Genomic DNA, 14946 nt, shown 5'->3' on the forward strand with positions numbered 1-14946 from the left:
GGAAGATTCCACATGCCACGGAGTGGCTGGGCCCGTGAGCCATGGCTGCTGAGCCTGCACGTCTGGAGCCTGTGCTCCACAACGGGAGAGGCCACAACAGTGAGAGGACTGCATACCGCAGAAAAAAAACAAAAACAAAAACAAAAAAACTGCAATGAGGTGTCACCTCACACAGGTCAGAATGGCCATCATCAGAAAATCTACAAAAAACTAATACTGGAGAGTATGTGGAGAAAAGGGAACCCTCTTACACTGTTGATGGGAATGTCAATTGATACAGCCACGATGGAGAACAGTATGGAATTTCCTTAAAAAACTAAAAATAGAATTACCTTAAGACCCAGCAATTCCACTACTGGGCATATACCCAGACAAAACCATAATTCAAAGGACAGATGCACCCCAATGTTCACTGCAGCACTATTTACAATAGCCAGGTCATGGAAGCAACCTAAATGCCCACTGACAGAAGAATGGATAAAGAAGATGTGTTACATATTTACAATAGAATATTACTCAGCCATAGAAAGGAACAAAATTGGGTCATTTGTAGAGAGCGGATGGACCTAGAGACTGTCATACAGAGTGAAGTAAGTCAGAAAGAGGAAAACAAATATCATATATTAACGCATATATGTGGAACCTAGAAAAACAGTACAAATGAACCAGTTTGCCAGGCAGAAATAGAGACACAGATGCAGAGAACAAACCTAAGGACACCAAGGGGGGAAAGCAGGGGGAATGAATTGGGAGATTGGGATTGACATATATACACTAATATGTATAAAATAGATAACTAATAAGTACCTGTTGTATAAAAAAAATAAAATTAAATTAAAAAAAGAAAAAAGTGAAAAAAAAATTTCATCTGGAGACTTCACCCAAGAAGGTCCACTTTACTCAAGTACCAAAAGACTTTTATGAGCTGGTCAGCTTAATAGCTTGATTCCCAAACAAAGTGTTCTAGTGAGACCATAGCTAACCAGAAAGCTCACGTTCCAGCAAACCTTCAACTATGATATATTTAAATAGAATCCTTCAACATCCAAAATGAAAAAGTGGTTATTGTTTGCCCTCCTTCATGAAAAGAAATGAACCATTGTACTTTTTCTTGAACTAATACATAACATCAACTTTGAAAATTAACAACAGGAAATCAGAAATAACCTCTTCTCTTACCTCCACCACTGTGGTTTCTGCAGCTTTGCACATCGGCAAGTTGAAATTCCTTGCACTTTTCCTACATTAGAGGAATAAGGAAGTGGAGAAAGAAGGGCAAAAATAAGTGTCTCTCTCAGCTTTAATTATAGATTAAAAGAATTTCTGTAAACCAAGACTTTGTGAATCTTTTTAAAAGAGTGTATCATATTTTTGATAAGTTCTATAGCAATTTTATAAACAAAAACAATACGATGGTCACCTCATTCTATATAGCTTTTTATGGGGTTAAGAGAAAGAGGGAATACTTTTCATATTCAACATAGTTATACACAGAAAAATAAAATGGATATTAATAAATCTACTCTAAAACTAATATCTCTAAGTCTTTTACCTGAGATGCCACTTTGTTTTATACTTAAATATTTCACTAAGCTTGCTCTTGTTAAAATATTAAGAAAAGTAGCAAGTGCTTTATATGAGAAGGTATAGTAATTATACTCCTATTAAAGAAACCTATTGCTGAAATTAACTGAAACATTCATGGGTGATTTGTGAGTCGTAAAGATCAGTGTGGAGAACCAACTTCTAATGAAATTTTTAAAGCTACAAGCCCCCCATCAGACCCTGAAGTGAAAAATTTTAAGAAGCGGCCAATTTTTCTGATGGTTCTGCATTCCCAAGTTCCTAAATTAATGCACTTCCTCTAATTATAAAAATTTTAATGTATTTTTGTTTCTGAGAGTGTAAATTGATAGGGAAAATTCTTTGGTAAAGAGAAATTCACAGCTATGCCTTAACAGCTCTTTGTGACACCAATGTTTCTTTCACTTGGATTCAAGGATAGGTGTGTCCTCAAGAGAGGAATCCTTGTGTACTTTGACAAGTTACCGTGTTGGATTCCACCAGACGTCCAGCATCAAAAGCTCCAAGGGCAGAGTGGCCTGAGGTGCAGGCATGCAGAGCCTGCCCACTCTAACAACGGCCTAGACAGACCTCTGTACCAGTTGTCCCACTAAACGTGAAGGTCAGTCTAGAAGTCAGTATCTTAAGAATCTAGGTCACCTGACCACTGGGGACAAACACTCTCATTTCACATCAAAGCTCAATGGCTACTGAGCAGAAACTACAGGCATAAGGTCTGTACTCAGAATAGCCCTTGTGCAGTCTTTAGATAACAGGCAATAAAGCACAGGATAAACTCATGGAAATACTTTAAATAATTCATTTCCATTTGCTACTATACAATTTCATTAATCTTTAAAAAAAAAAACAACTAAGCTTTGCAAGCATTACATCAAGGTGTCAAATAAGGTAGACATCATTCAAAATGTCCTCTGTAATTGCCAAAATTAGTTATAATATCAAAAATTGGCTAAATCCCGGGACTTCCCTGGTGGTCCGGTGGTTAAGACCCACACTTCCACCGCAGGGGGCACGGGTTCGATTCCTAGTTGGGGAACTAAGATCTCATATGCTGTGGCCCGGACAAAAAAACAAAAACAAAACAAAAACAAATGAACCAAAAAATTGGCTAAATTCAAGAAATCAAATACAGTATTAATGTCATAGAAGATCTTCAGAAATGAACAAAAACATGAAAGTGACCACTGGTAATTTAATTGTGATTATACCAAAGCTGCATTTGGTAAAGATAAAAAATATCACTAACTAAAAGCAGGAAAAGGCCAGTATTATGAGAAAGACAAGTATTTCTGTAACCTAACAGGTGACGTCTTCAAGACCAAACATTTTGAAAAACTTTTATGAGTATATTCAAACATGGCACAATTTGCAAAAACAACTATATAATCCATAAATCCAAGATACTAAATAAAACTTGGTATTTAGTATGCTTAGGGTAATCAAAAGATATTGAAATCTATTAAGTGGCTTAATATCTGTGGCTATCTAGATAACGAGAATGAAAGTTAAACATTATTAAGGGTAACCAACTTTCCAGACATAATCTTTATAAGCATTTCCTAGAAGACACCAATAGGCCTGGAAAAGAACTGACCTAAGTGATTATTAGCAATATTTTTCCATAATATCAAAGTAACAGGCATTTTAAGACAATTCATATAAATAACACTGTCAAAATTAAATATAATTGTGTGCTTTAGTCACATTTTTTAAGCATGTCACAACACTGTAACTAGTTTTGGCAACTAAAGTACACGGGCAAAAATAATTTGTATGTGACTATATACAAGGATATACAGATTCAAATAGTTAACAAACAGTGCACCATGGGTACCAACCAATCAGAACAGATGTCCTCAAGTGCATCAAACCAGCAAGACTGCAGAGCAATGGTTCTGCACCCACCTATATACACACACACAGGTGTGTTTGATTTTAAGCCATTTTTAAAATAAATTTTTAAATACCAAACACATCAAGATATCCATTTTGTAATCATAATTTCGGAAATATAAAGTTGCTGAAATGCATTACATTTAACATTTTTTAAAACCATTATATTACCTGAAAATCACATTTCCTGCTCGGTCTGCCTTCCACGCTTTCACCAAAGCGAAATCCCCTGTGATTGCTTCCTCCAAAATAAAATGTTGACCATTAAACTCCCTCACCTGCAAGAGACAAAGAGGGCATTGTCAGGATCTCCAGAGGTCTTGTTTGGTTGTGCTCCCTGCTCTGATAGAGGCAGATAATAAGGATACAAGCCTAGTTAGAAAAGAGGGAGAGATCTAAACTGAAACTTCAAGGAAGAGTAGTGCAGGCAACCAGGGCTTCGTCAAAATGGTGAAGAGGGGCTTCCCTGGTGGCACAGTGGTTGAGAGTCCGCCTGCCGATGCAGGAGACGCGGGTTCGTGCCCCGGTCCGGGAAGATCCCACATGCCGCGGAGCGGCTGGGCCCGTGAGCCATGGCCGCTGAGCCGGCGCGTCCGGAGCCTGTGCTCCGCAACGGGAGAGGCCACAGCAGTGAGAGGCCTGCGTACCGCAAAAAAAAAAAAAAAAAATGGTGAAGAGTCCACTGAGGGAGCAGCATGTGCAAAGGCTCAGAAGCAAGAGGAAGCTTGGCAATTGTGAGGAAGCTCCATATGCTTAAGGCATAGACTGTGTGTGTTAGCACTCACTTTATTATTTGTGTGAATAATTTACATACTGAACACGAAAAAGAGCCCCAGAAAACCATGTAAGTTGCATGAAATGGGCAATGCACTGTTTTCCTACCTAAAATAGTTATAAAAATCCATTCATCTCTTCTAATGAATCCATCATCCTCTGTTGAGATTTTAATTGGGATTCCTAAAATTTGTAGAGAACTGACATGCTATATCCTCCCACCTGTGAGAATATAGGCCTACATTTTTTAAAGTCTTCTTTTACCTCCTTCAATAGTTTCATAGTTTTCCCTCAGAAAAGGCTTTGTATATATTTTCCAGCTTTATTCATAGGTGCTTCTTGGTTTTTGATACCACTGTGACTGTTATATTTTATTCTATTATACCTTCTCTCTGTCATTACTGGTCTAATGGAAGGCTATTGATTTTTGTATGTTTATTTACTTTTAATTCTACTGCAAATGGGAGGGGAGGGGAGAAGACGCATAAAGCAAAACTATGCCGCGGCATTTTGTTCCTTTTTTCTTCATGGGGACTTAGCTCTGGGAATTGAAAGGAAGAGGGGAAACAACATCAATACCTCTCTCCATCACCACAGGAGATGGGAGCCATTTGAAGGCCAAACTCCATTTTCATTCCTACTGCGCCCCCTAGTGGACAAATTACATGCATTTTATAGAAAGCTGGAGAAAGCTCCAGTACATTTACTTTTCTTTAACTGTGGTTTAAAACAAGAAATTCTTTCTTTTTTTTAAAATTATAGTTAATTTACAGTATTGTGCTAGTTTCAGGTGTGCAGCAAAGTGGTTCAGACATATATATGTACACATATACATATATATTCTTTTTCAGATTCTTTTCTATTATAGGTTATTACAGATACTAAATATAGTTCCCTGTGTTATACAGTAGGTTCTTGTTTATTTATATATATATAGTAGTGTGTGTATGTTAATCCCAAACTCCTAATTTATCCCTCTCCCTCGCTTTCCCTTTTGGTAACCATAAATTTGTTTTCTATGTCTATGAGTCTATTTCTGTTTTGTAAATAAGTTCATCTGTATCATTTTTTTAGATTCCACATATAAGTGATATCATATGATATCTGTCTTTCTCTGTCTGCCTTCATTTAGTATGATAATCTCTAGGTCCATCCATGTTGCTGAAAATGGGATTATTTCATTTCTTTTCATGGCTCAGTAATATTCCACTGTATGTATGTACCACATCTTTAACCATTCATCTGTTGATGAACATTTAGGTTGCTTCCATGTCTTGACTATTGTAAATAGTGCTGCTATGAACATTGGGGTGCATGTATCTTTTCGAACTAGAGTTTTTGTCTTTTCCAGATATATGCCCAGGAGTGGGATTGCTGGATCATATGGTGACTCTACCTTTAGCTTTTTAAGGAACCTCCATACTGTTTTCCATTGTGGCTACACCAATTTACATTCCCACCAACAGTGTAGGAGGGTTCCCTTTTCTCTACATCCTCTCCACCATTTATTATTTGTAGACTTTTTGATGATGGCCATTCTGACCAGTGTGAGGTGCTACCTCATTGTAGTTTTGATTTGCACTAAAACAGAACCATTTCTTAAAGAACAGTTTCCTTAAAGACATTATCCCACTTTCCTGTTAGAAAAGCTTAATGAATTTAGGGAATCACTGATGAATGAGGATCATATGAATATGAACTTAGACAAATTATATGAAAGATATTTGTAACCTACACATCAATATAGTTTAAGTCTTATGTATTTCAGCCATCACCAGAGATGATAGCTGAGGCCTTTACATACAGATCTAGAGAACTACATATACATCTAAATATATGCTAAGCCAGGGCAAAGTAAAAACATTGGCGTTTCTTTCTATTCCAGTTATCTAATTTCCTGAAGAGTCTACACATCAGAAGTTGCTAAGTGTTCACTATTCTAAAATTTTAAAACAGGGGAGGAATTGGTTTTGTCCAACTAGCTGTTATATTTACTTGCAAGAGTTATGCACGTCAGAGTCTCCACTTCCCCATCTTTCAGTCCTTTATTGAATCCACTCCAGTCAAATTTTCACCATTCCAGAAAAATCCTCTTCTCCAGAAAAATCACTGTTTAAGGTCACCAATGACTTCCACGTTTCCAAACCCAACAGTCAATTTCCAGTCCTCTTACCCAACCTCTTCATACTCTGACATGGTTGATCACTCCCTCCTTTGTAAAAGTTCCCATCTTCCAAATCACCGGACTCCCCTGGGTTTCCTCTCCACTCACTAGACACTCTTTCCCATCTTATTTGCTGCTCCCTTTCCTCTTTTCAACTTTTCAATGTCAGGCCTCTTCTAAACCCTTAAAGGCAGAAGAGCTATTCTCTGTCTACACTCCAACCCCAGTCCCATGGATTTAAACACCACGTGCTGATGCCTCCAAAGTTCCTACCCCAGCTCTCAACTCTCCTGGAGCTGAGCTCGAGCCTACAGAACACCTCCTCTTGGAAGCTAGTGAATGTCTCAAAAGCACCAAGTCCAGGCAGAGCTCTTTGATTACCCCCATGCTCGGCCCTTTTCAATAAGCAGCATGCTTGATTCTTGTCTTTTCTTACTCAGTAAATCCTGTGCTCTACTATCAACGTATTTCCCAATTGCAACCACTTCTCACAAATTCCACTGTTACCACCTTAGTCTAAACCACCTTCCACTCCCACCTGGAATAATACAACAGCCTCTTCATCCGTCTCCCTGCTTCTGCTGTTGGGTCTCCAGCAAAAAAACTCACTACCCAACAGCCACGGTGCTCTTTCCAAAATGTAACTCAGATCCCATCACTGTCCCACCATATTCAAAACACTCTGTTGTCCTCTCACCACACTCAGTAAAGGCCAAACTCGTGTGGTCTGGCTCCTGCCTCTCTTTAACCTCCAACCCTACCACTGTCTCCTCATTCATTCTGTTCCAGTCTTACTGCCCTGCTGTTCCACACATGAGGCAAGCCTGCTCTGGGACCCTGTCCTTCCTCTTCCTTCTGACTAGAGCACAAACCTATTATCTTCACCCAGCTCATTCCCTATTTTATTCAGGTCTCTACCAAATGTCACCTACTCAGAGAGGTTTTCCCTGACCCAGCCTGGAGCACACCTTCCTGACCACACTCATCATCCTCTCTGCCTTTGCCCTACTTGATTTGTGTTCACAGCACTTCCAGTATTGACATTGTCTGTTTGTCTATTTGTTCCTTGTCAGGGGGACTTGGTCTAGAACACCCCTTTTTCCACCACGCTTAGACCAGTGTTTGACAAACAGAAGGTCCTCAATAACTATCACTGACCTAAGGAATTCACTCATTTCCTCTTCCCACCGTAATCAAGGACAACAAAGAGCTAACAAGAATCATTTCAAGAAATTACTGTTGTATTCCGAGGGGATGCAGACAAAATGACAAAACTGCTAGATTCCTACACCTCCTGAGATGAACCCAGGCATTCAGAACAGATTCTAGTCTATCCTATGTTTTCACCAGGAGAGTTAATGCTGTAACTTCTAGCAAGCTCTCAAAGCATTCACCCGATTTTGCCAGGCATCTTTATCTATATTAACCAAGATCCATCTTAATAATTAGGTTCCTGTCCTTTACTTTGTCAAAAACTTTTTAAACCTAATTAGGCGGTAAAGAAAGAAGCAAGATAGCGTATTAACAAAAGCTTTGGGTCAATATAGGTCACTCTAATCAGAAAGGCAAAGCTCCAGATGGAGGACGCTGCTGGATAAACACTGGACAGCAGGGGACAAGGGCATGACCTTTATCTTCCCTCAAAACACGGACGTGCAGAGCTAACATCCCTATAAGCAGAAAGGTGATAAAAGCCCTTGATTTACTAAATTTTTGCTTCCCTAGAGATAAGCTCAGCATTTCTGCAACATTCGTTAATGCTCATGAGCCATGTGGGCAGGGAGAAGGGAAAGACACTAAAAATACAGCTGGCATGTGTCATATTAAAAACTGGCTCAAACCTGAGGATCTCAAATACCTATATCTAGAGTTCTTTTCTTTTCTTTTTTTTTTAAAAAAAGATTTTTTTGACGTAGACTATTTTTAAAGTCTTCATTGAATTTGTTACAGTATTGCTTCTGTTTTATGTTTTGGTTTTTTGGCCGTGAGGCATGTGGGATCTTAGTTCCCCCACCAGGAATTGAACCCACACCCCCTGCATTGGAAGGCGAAGTCTTAACCACTGGATTGCCAGGTAAGTCCCTATTCTTTTCTAATATGTGAGTGAAGTTACCCAGTATAAAGATACCCCATCCTATCTAGCACTTTAAATAAAACTAAGTTATTCAGTTATTCAAATAGGTCCAGTATACAAAATGAAGGACAAAGGAGATAATATGAACCCTCTGTTCCATTATATAGTTATAACTGCCCCCACTTTTTAAGATTGTAGACAAACTTGTGATTTCTTTGGCTTTTTTCTCCCCCTTCAATCACATCCAGAAGGGGCCTGAGCATGAAGAGTTTAATACCATATATAGCATACATCTACTCTATTTTCCACATAAACATAATCAGCAATTATAAACGCTCCTAAATTTCTTAAAACTTACCATAAAACTAATCTTGACTTGTACCTCTTCTATGGATTACAGATTCTTTTCTTCTCATTTATTTATTCTGGTCTCTCTATGTGATTTAAGTTACTAGCAGATGCTCAGTTTTAGCTAGAAATTTTACCTAACATGTTTACATTACGGAATGAATGACAGTGTTCTCACACAGATGTGTTTTGGGTTTTTTTTTGTTTTTTTTTTTTGCTGTATGTGGGCCTCTCACTGTTGTGGCCTCTCCCGTTGCGGAGCACAGGCTCTGGACGCGCAGGCTCAGCGGCCATGGCTCACGTGCCCAGCCGCTCCGCGGCATGTGGGATCCTCCCAGACTGGGGCACGAACCAGCGTCCCCTGCATCGGCAGGCGGACTCTCAACCACTGTGCCACCAGGGAAGCCCAACAGGTGTGCTTTTATACTTAGTTACCCAACGAGTCCACCTGGAATCCTGTGCTAATAGAGATATCCAGCTTTCTTACCTCTCTTGGCTTACTGGCAATGGCAATGCTGCCATCTTTGTTGTATTTGATCGGTGACCCTCCTTCTTGCACTAGGGTCCCATACCCTGTGCTGGTGTAAAATGCAGGAACTCCAGCCCCACCTGCACGAATCCTCTCTGCAAGCGTGCCCTACAAGTGAAAAAACAACACTGCATCAGAAGTCCATTAAACACTTCTGTCTGCAGACTCAGAAACACTTACAGGCACCATTCCTGTTTTCTAGGTGTTTATCAATCTAAACCACACCCAGCAGTGCATACTGGTTTACCGCAGGCTAGAATATCAATGTAAAACAGTTACTATCTTTCTAGACAACAACCTCTCTATCCTTAATCCTTAATTCTTAATGGAACTGCTTATTTGTATATTAGTGCTTTCAGCTTCCAGGTCTCCAATGGTTTCTTGACATCACATTCTACATCAGTCTATCTGTAATATTTTTAAATAAATTTCCAAATCTGAAGTATGTGACTTTAACTGTATACATTAAAAATCATACAGTTAAATTTTGTGTTTTACTATGTGCTCTATGTAGGCATGGCCTGAACCTTATCTTTAATAACAATGTTATGATTATATAATAATAATGTAAAACGTTCAAACCTATCTAGAATTTATTTTAAACCATTCTCATAAGTATTTTATCTACTACGTTATCTAACTAAGGAAAAATTCAAGCTAGGCAAAGAGTACGACATACAGGTAAAATGGTTTTTAAAAAGCCAAGAGAGATTCAAATTTTGTTTCAGAGTAGGAACAGCTATATGTAAAGTTTTTTTGTATCTTCTTCTGATCATCTTTGTCCCCTTTCTAGGGACCAGTGATTTCAAACCTAATTTCCCCAGCTCTTCCACCACCACCTGCCTTTCCACCTGGTTTTCCCACAGGGTAATAACTCTGGACCCGGACGTTTCCTGACACACTCCCTAATGTGAAACATCTTGTTATGGTCTAGCTACATCATATTCAGACTAGATAACTGACTAGCTAACCAGTAGTAAGAATAGGTTCAGATTTTGTTTTGTTTTGTTTTGTTTTGGCTGTGTCACGCGGCTTGTGGGATCTTAGCTCCCCAACCAGGGACCGAACCCGTGCCCCCTGCAGTGGAAGCATGGAGCCCTAACCACTGGACTGCCAGGGAATTCCCTAGGTTTAGATATTAATGATGGTGTGTTAATATTGTCCCAACCTGAAAACAAGTTTCCACTTGAACTGGGGCCTTTAAATACTAAACTCAAAGAAGGGACTAACAGCTGGGATTTCAGACACTGAGTCATTTGGAATAGGTGGGATATTCTGAGGAAGGATGGACCTGTGACATAAATGAAAACCTTCCAGATACCTGGTTCTCTGTTCTAACTGATGGACAGAGGTGACTCTTCCCTGCACTTTGGGTATTTTAAGTTAATAACATCCACAAAAATTAAATCATCAAAACGACCATAATAACTCTCCCTACCTTAAAATATTTTTTATGTCCACCCTCCCTGAATACTATACTCCTCTTTGTCCAACTGGGCAAAGGCATGAAAATCGACTATTGCCACATACAGGCCCCCTGCAGGTACCACCAAGACCCCACATCCAACCCCCAAGGGAGTCCTAATCCCTACCACTTCATCAGCACTTCCTCCCTGGCTCTCAGACTGCAAAACGAGTTCCTAGAGCCAATGTTTACTCATGCACCACTAAACTGGGGCAGGAAATTCTGACTTCTTTCAGCTTAAAGGAAGAATGTGAAAGAAATATTAAGGAAGTTCCTTTCCCATGTATATGCCCTCTGACAAAATAAGGGATAATGCAAAAGATAAAAAAAAGGCAGGGACTTCCCTGGTGGTCCAGTGGTTAAGAATCCACCTTCCAATGCAGGGGACGCAGGTTCGATCCCCGGTAAGGGAACTAAGATCCCACATGCCATGGGGCAACTAAGCCCATGCGCCACAACTAGAGAGAAGCCCGTGTGCTGCAACTACTGAGCCTGCACACTCTAGAGCGCGTGTGCCACAACTAGACAAGCCCACGTACCGCAACGAAGACCCAGCACAGTCAAAAAAAAAGATAAAAAAGGTAATTGTAAAGTTAATTTTCAATAGCTCCAAACTCAAAGGATATGTTACCTCAAACTATAATGTGAAGATGAAAACTATATGCTATGGACGGATTTGTGTTCCCCCCGCTCCCAAAATTCACATGTTGAAGCCCTAACCCCCAACGTGCAACAAGGTTAAATGACGTCATTTTAAAGGTGGGGCCCTGATCAAAGAGGATTAGTGTCCTTGTAATAAGAGACCCTAGAGCACTCACTTGCACGTACTCTCCCTCTGCCTCTCACTGTCCCTCTCCCTCTCTCCCCTCCCCCCACCAAGAACCAAATCAGCCTGTACCTTGATCTTGTACTTCTCAGCCACCATAACAGTGAGAAATAAATTTCTCTTTTCTAAGCCACCCAGTCTGTGGTATTTTGTAAAAGTTGCACAAGCGATGAAGATAGTACACCTTTTGTTATTCTCAAAAAACTTTAAATGAAGATTGGATAAATCAAGCATGTGTAATGCTATGAGAGGCACAGGTGCCAACACTGTAGAGTGATCAGGTGTGACTTGGAAAATCACTGTGAAGCTTCAAGTAGAAAAAACAGTTCTCCCATGCCTGCTCTCTCCAGATAAGCATATACATTGATTTAATGATTGAATTTTTAAAAATTCTGCTATATTACATTATTACCAATTTGATGAAGTTAGTGGTAATAATACATTCTGTTGACAAAATAAAGCAGTGTGGTGGGCTCAGTTTCAGAGATGAAGGCAGACCATGTCAAAATGGAAGAGTAATGTATACAACCTGTAGACCCTTGTTTTACTCATATGGCTTCAAAAACTTTGCTCAGTGACTAACTCTTCAATCAGGAGAGGAAATGGTGTATAAAGTGAGCAGAAACTTGCTAGATTAATTGCAATCACTGCTTCCTTTGTAATGGCATCAGCTCTCTAGACACCTGGGCTCTGATCCCAGCACTTACTCTGTGATGTAGTCCCTCCATGGCCTTTACTGTCCTATGTCTCAGCAAGACCAGACTCCCCACAAATTTCTAATTCTGTGATTCATAGGAATTGACTTTTAGGACAATCATCAAACATCCCAGCAATTTCTTTTGCATGCTCCAATGAAATATACATTATAGTGCCAAACTTAAAATTTTATCCTGAAGCCTAGATATTTTCACCTTCTTTTTCAGTGCACAGCAACAAAATAGTTCTCTAGCAAGCAAGAGGTATGACCTATAAACACAATTCCTTGGTTTGGCAAAAGATCATTCTACCTTACCTCTCTTACACAATGAAATTTCTAGGAGGAAAAAGGTATATTTTAAAATAAATTAGTATTGTAAAAAAAAAAAAAATTTTTTTTACCTGAGGTGTCAGCTCTACTTCTAATTCACCAGATAAATACTGTCGTTCAAATTCTGCATTTTCACCCACATACGAAGAGACCATGCGTTTTATCTGCTTGGATCGAAGTAAAAGGCCCAAACCAAAGTTGTCAACCCTAGAAGGAAAATGCAAGCAGCTTACAATCAAAGGGACATCTGATAGAATATTAATCTCACTTACATTCAAAAACTTGAAATTTTATATGACAAACCACTCACATTTCTCCTGACAACCTCCTTTTCTCCCAACTTCGACTTCACTCTCCCTCCTCATTCTCATGCCCACAAGTGGCCATTCCCGCTCAACTAACTCTTTCCTAATTCTCAGAATGCATTTCCAAGCCTCTAACCTCCCCCCAACTGTCCTGACACACTGAATACCTTAAAAGTAGTTCAGGTAACAGGTAACTGTCAACCTCCTGATAGACTTGTTTTATAGTCCTAGCTTCCAATATTGAATCTAATAACATTTCCCACCCACCAGGAGTGTAAAAGAAATACCTGCATGATTTATTCTTACTTGGTTCAAAAGAAAACTAAAGCCTAAATAACAAGTATTTTCAAGAGTGCATTTTTGAGATGTGAAAATTCCCTGAAGATTGATAACACACTTGTCCACTAGAGGGCTACAAATCACTAAAAAGTCGGTCTTGCAAAACATTACACAAAACGCTTTACGTTTTTTGTTTGTTTTTTACCTACTGCTAATTACTATCTAGCTAGGCGTTCAGTTCTTCAGATAAACAATTCTGTTCCCCTCAATTCAGCTCCATCTGCAGCCTTCTTCATCTCATCTGATGGCAGCCCCATCCTCACTACTTCAGAACAAAATTCATGCTGTGATCTCTGACACACACATTCCACAGCAACTTTATTGGAAAATCCTGACTCTACCTTCAGAATCTATCCAGAATCTGAGCATTTCTCACTCCCTCTCTGGGACCGGCCCATCTCTTTCCCGGATACTGCAGTAACCTTTCTTGTTTCTAATCCTGCCTGCTACGATCTACTCATAAAATGACAGCCAAAAATACAAGTATAAAATAAAATACGTCAGATCATGTCACTGCTCTGCTCAAAACCCTGCCTTGGTACCCATTTATTTAGAGTAAAAGCAAATGTCTCTAGAGTGGACTGCAAGACCCCCTGGGATGGGATGGAATGCCCTTTCACACCTCTGACCTCACTCCTCCCATTTTCCTTTTTGCTCTCTTCTCTACCTCTTCTGGCCTCCTTACAGTCCCTCAAACATACCAGACATCTTGTCTAGGGGCCTTGAACTGGCCTTTCCATCTCTCTTGGAAACTTTTCCTCCAGATAGGGTTCTACATAAACATCTGTTGACCATTTGTCAAATGAATTTATTGCTTGATTTCACTTTCCCCCTCCTCACTGGCTCCTTTGTAATAAAAATGAAAATCATCAAGTCTTCATGCTAGATATTTGCTATGTGTCCCTCTGTATCCATTCTCCAACCTCTAGCCTGGGGCAGCTGCCCCGTGTAGACTGAATCATGGGGTGCCCTGCCCTCTGGCTTCTGATTTATTCATGGGGGGCCCATCCATTGCTGACTGGGTTCAGCCAGTGTAAGGCACCACCAGGGGGGTTGGGGGGGTTGGGGGGAGAATGGCAGCAGGACATCTATTCCCTTGGCTCTCTCCCTGGCAGGCTGCAGCACATTGGATAGCCCTCTCCATAAGGCTTTCTTCTGGGTCCAAACAGCCCCCTCCCCTCATCCCATCAGGCCCAGGGCTGGAGGAAACAGCTCTCCACTGTTAATAATAATCTTGTACTTGGGGGCCATTATTAAGTAAAATAAGGGTTCCTTGGACACAAGCACTGCGATACAGATCATGGATCTGATAACCGGGGATACAGCAACAGTGGATCTGATGACCATGGATCTGATAACCAGGGTGGCTACTAAGTGACCAACTGGAGGGGTACACTGGACGAAGGTATGATTCACATCCAGGGCAAGACAGAGCAGGAGGGCCCGAGACTTCATCACAGTACTCAGAATAGCCTGTAACTTAAAACTTATGAATTGTTTATTTCTGGAATTTTCCATTTAATATTTTCAGACCAAGGTTGACCATAGATAACTGAAACCACGTAAAGCAAAATCATGGATATGGGAGGAGTGCTGCACATATTACCTGTTAGTATTT

At 40.0% G+C, this 14946-nt stretch overlaps 1 protein-coding gene across 2 annotated transcripts in view; it reads right to left on the bottom strand.

Moving 5' to 3' along the window:
- Positions 1-14946, bottom strand: part of OXCT1 (3-oxoacid CoA-transferase 1) — a gene marked incomplete at its 3' end in the record, with an annotated part of 144804 nt that overhangs the window by 113892 nt on the left and 15966 nt on the right. For both annotated transcript variants that reach the window (XM_082649836.1, XM_082649835.1), the window contains exons 4-7: positions 12756-12891; positions 9325-9474; positions 3649-3755; positions 1180-1240 (exon numbers count right to left, since the gene is read on the bottom strand). In XM_082649836.1, coding sequence (XP_082505962.1) covers positions 1180-1240; positions 3649-3755; positions 9325-9474; positions 12756-12891 — 454 coding nt within the window. The remainder of the gene's footprint in view (positions 1-1179; positions 1241-3648; positions 3756-9324; positions 9475-12755; positions 12892-14946) is intronic.

The sequence above is a fragment of the Grampus griseus genome (genome assembly GCF_964374135.1).
Source record: "Grampus griseus genome assembly, chromosome: 3".
Taxonomy (NCBI): Eukaryota; Metazoa; Chordata; class Mammalia; order Artiodactyla; family Delphinidae; genus Grampus; species Grampus griseus.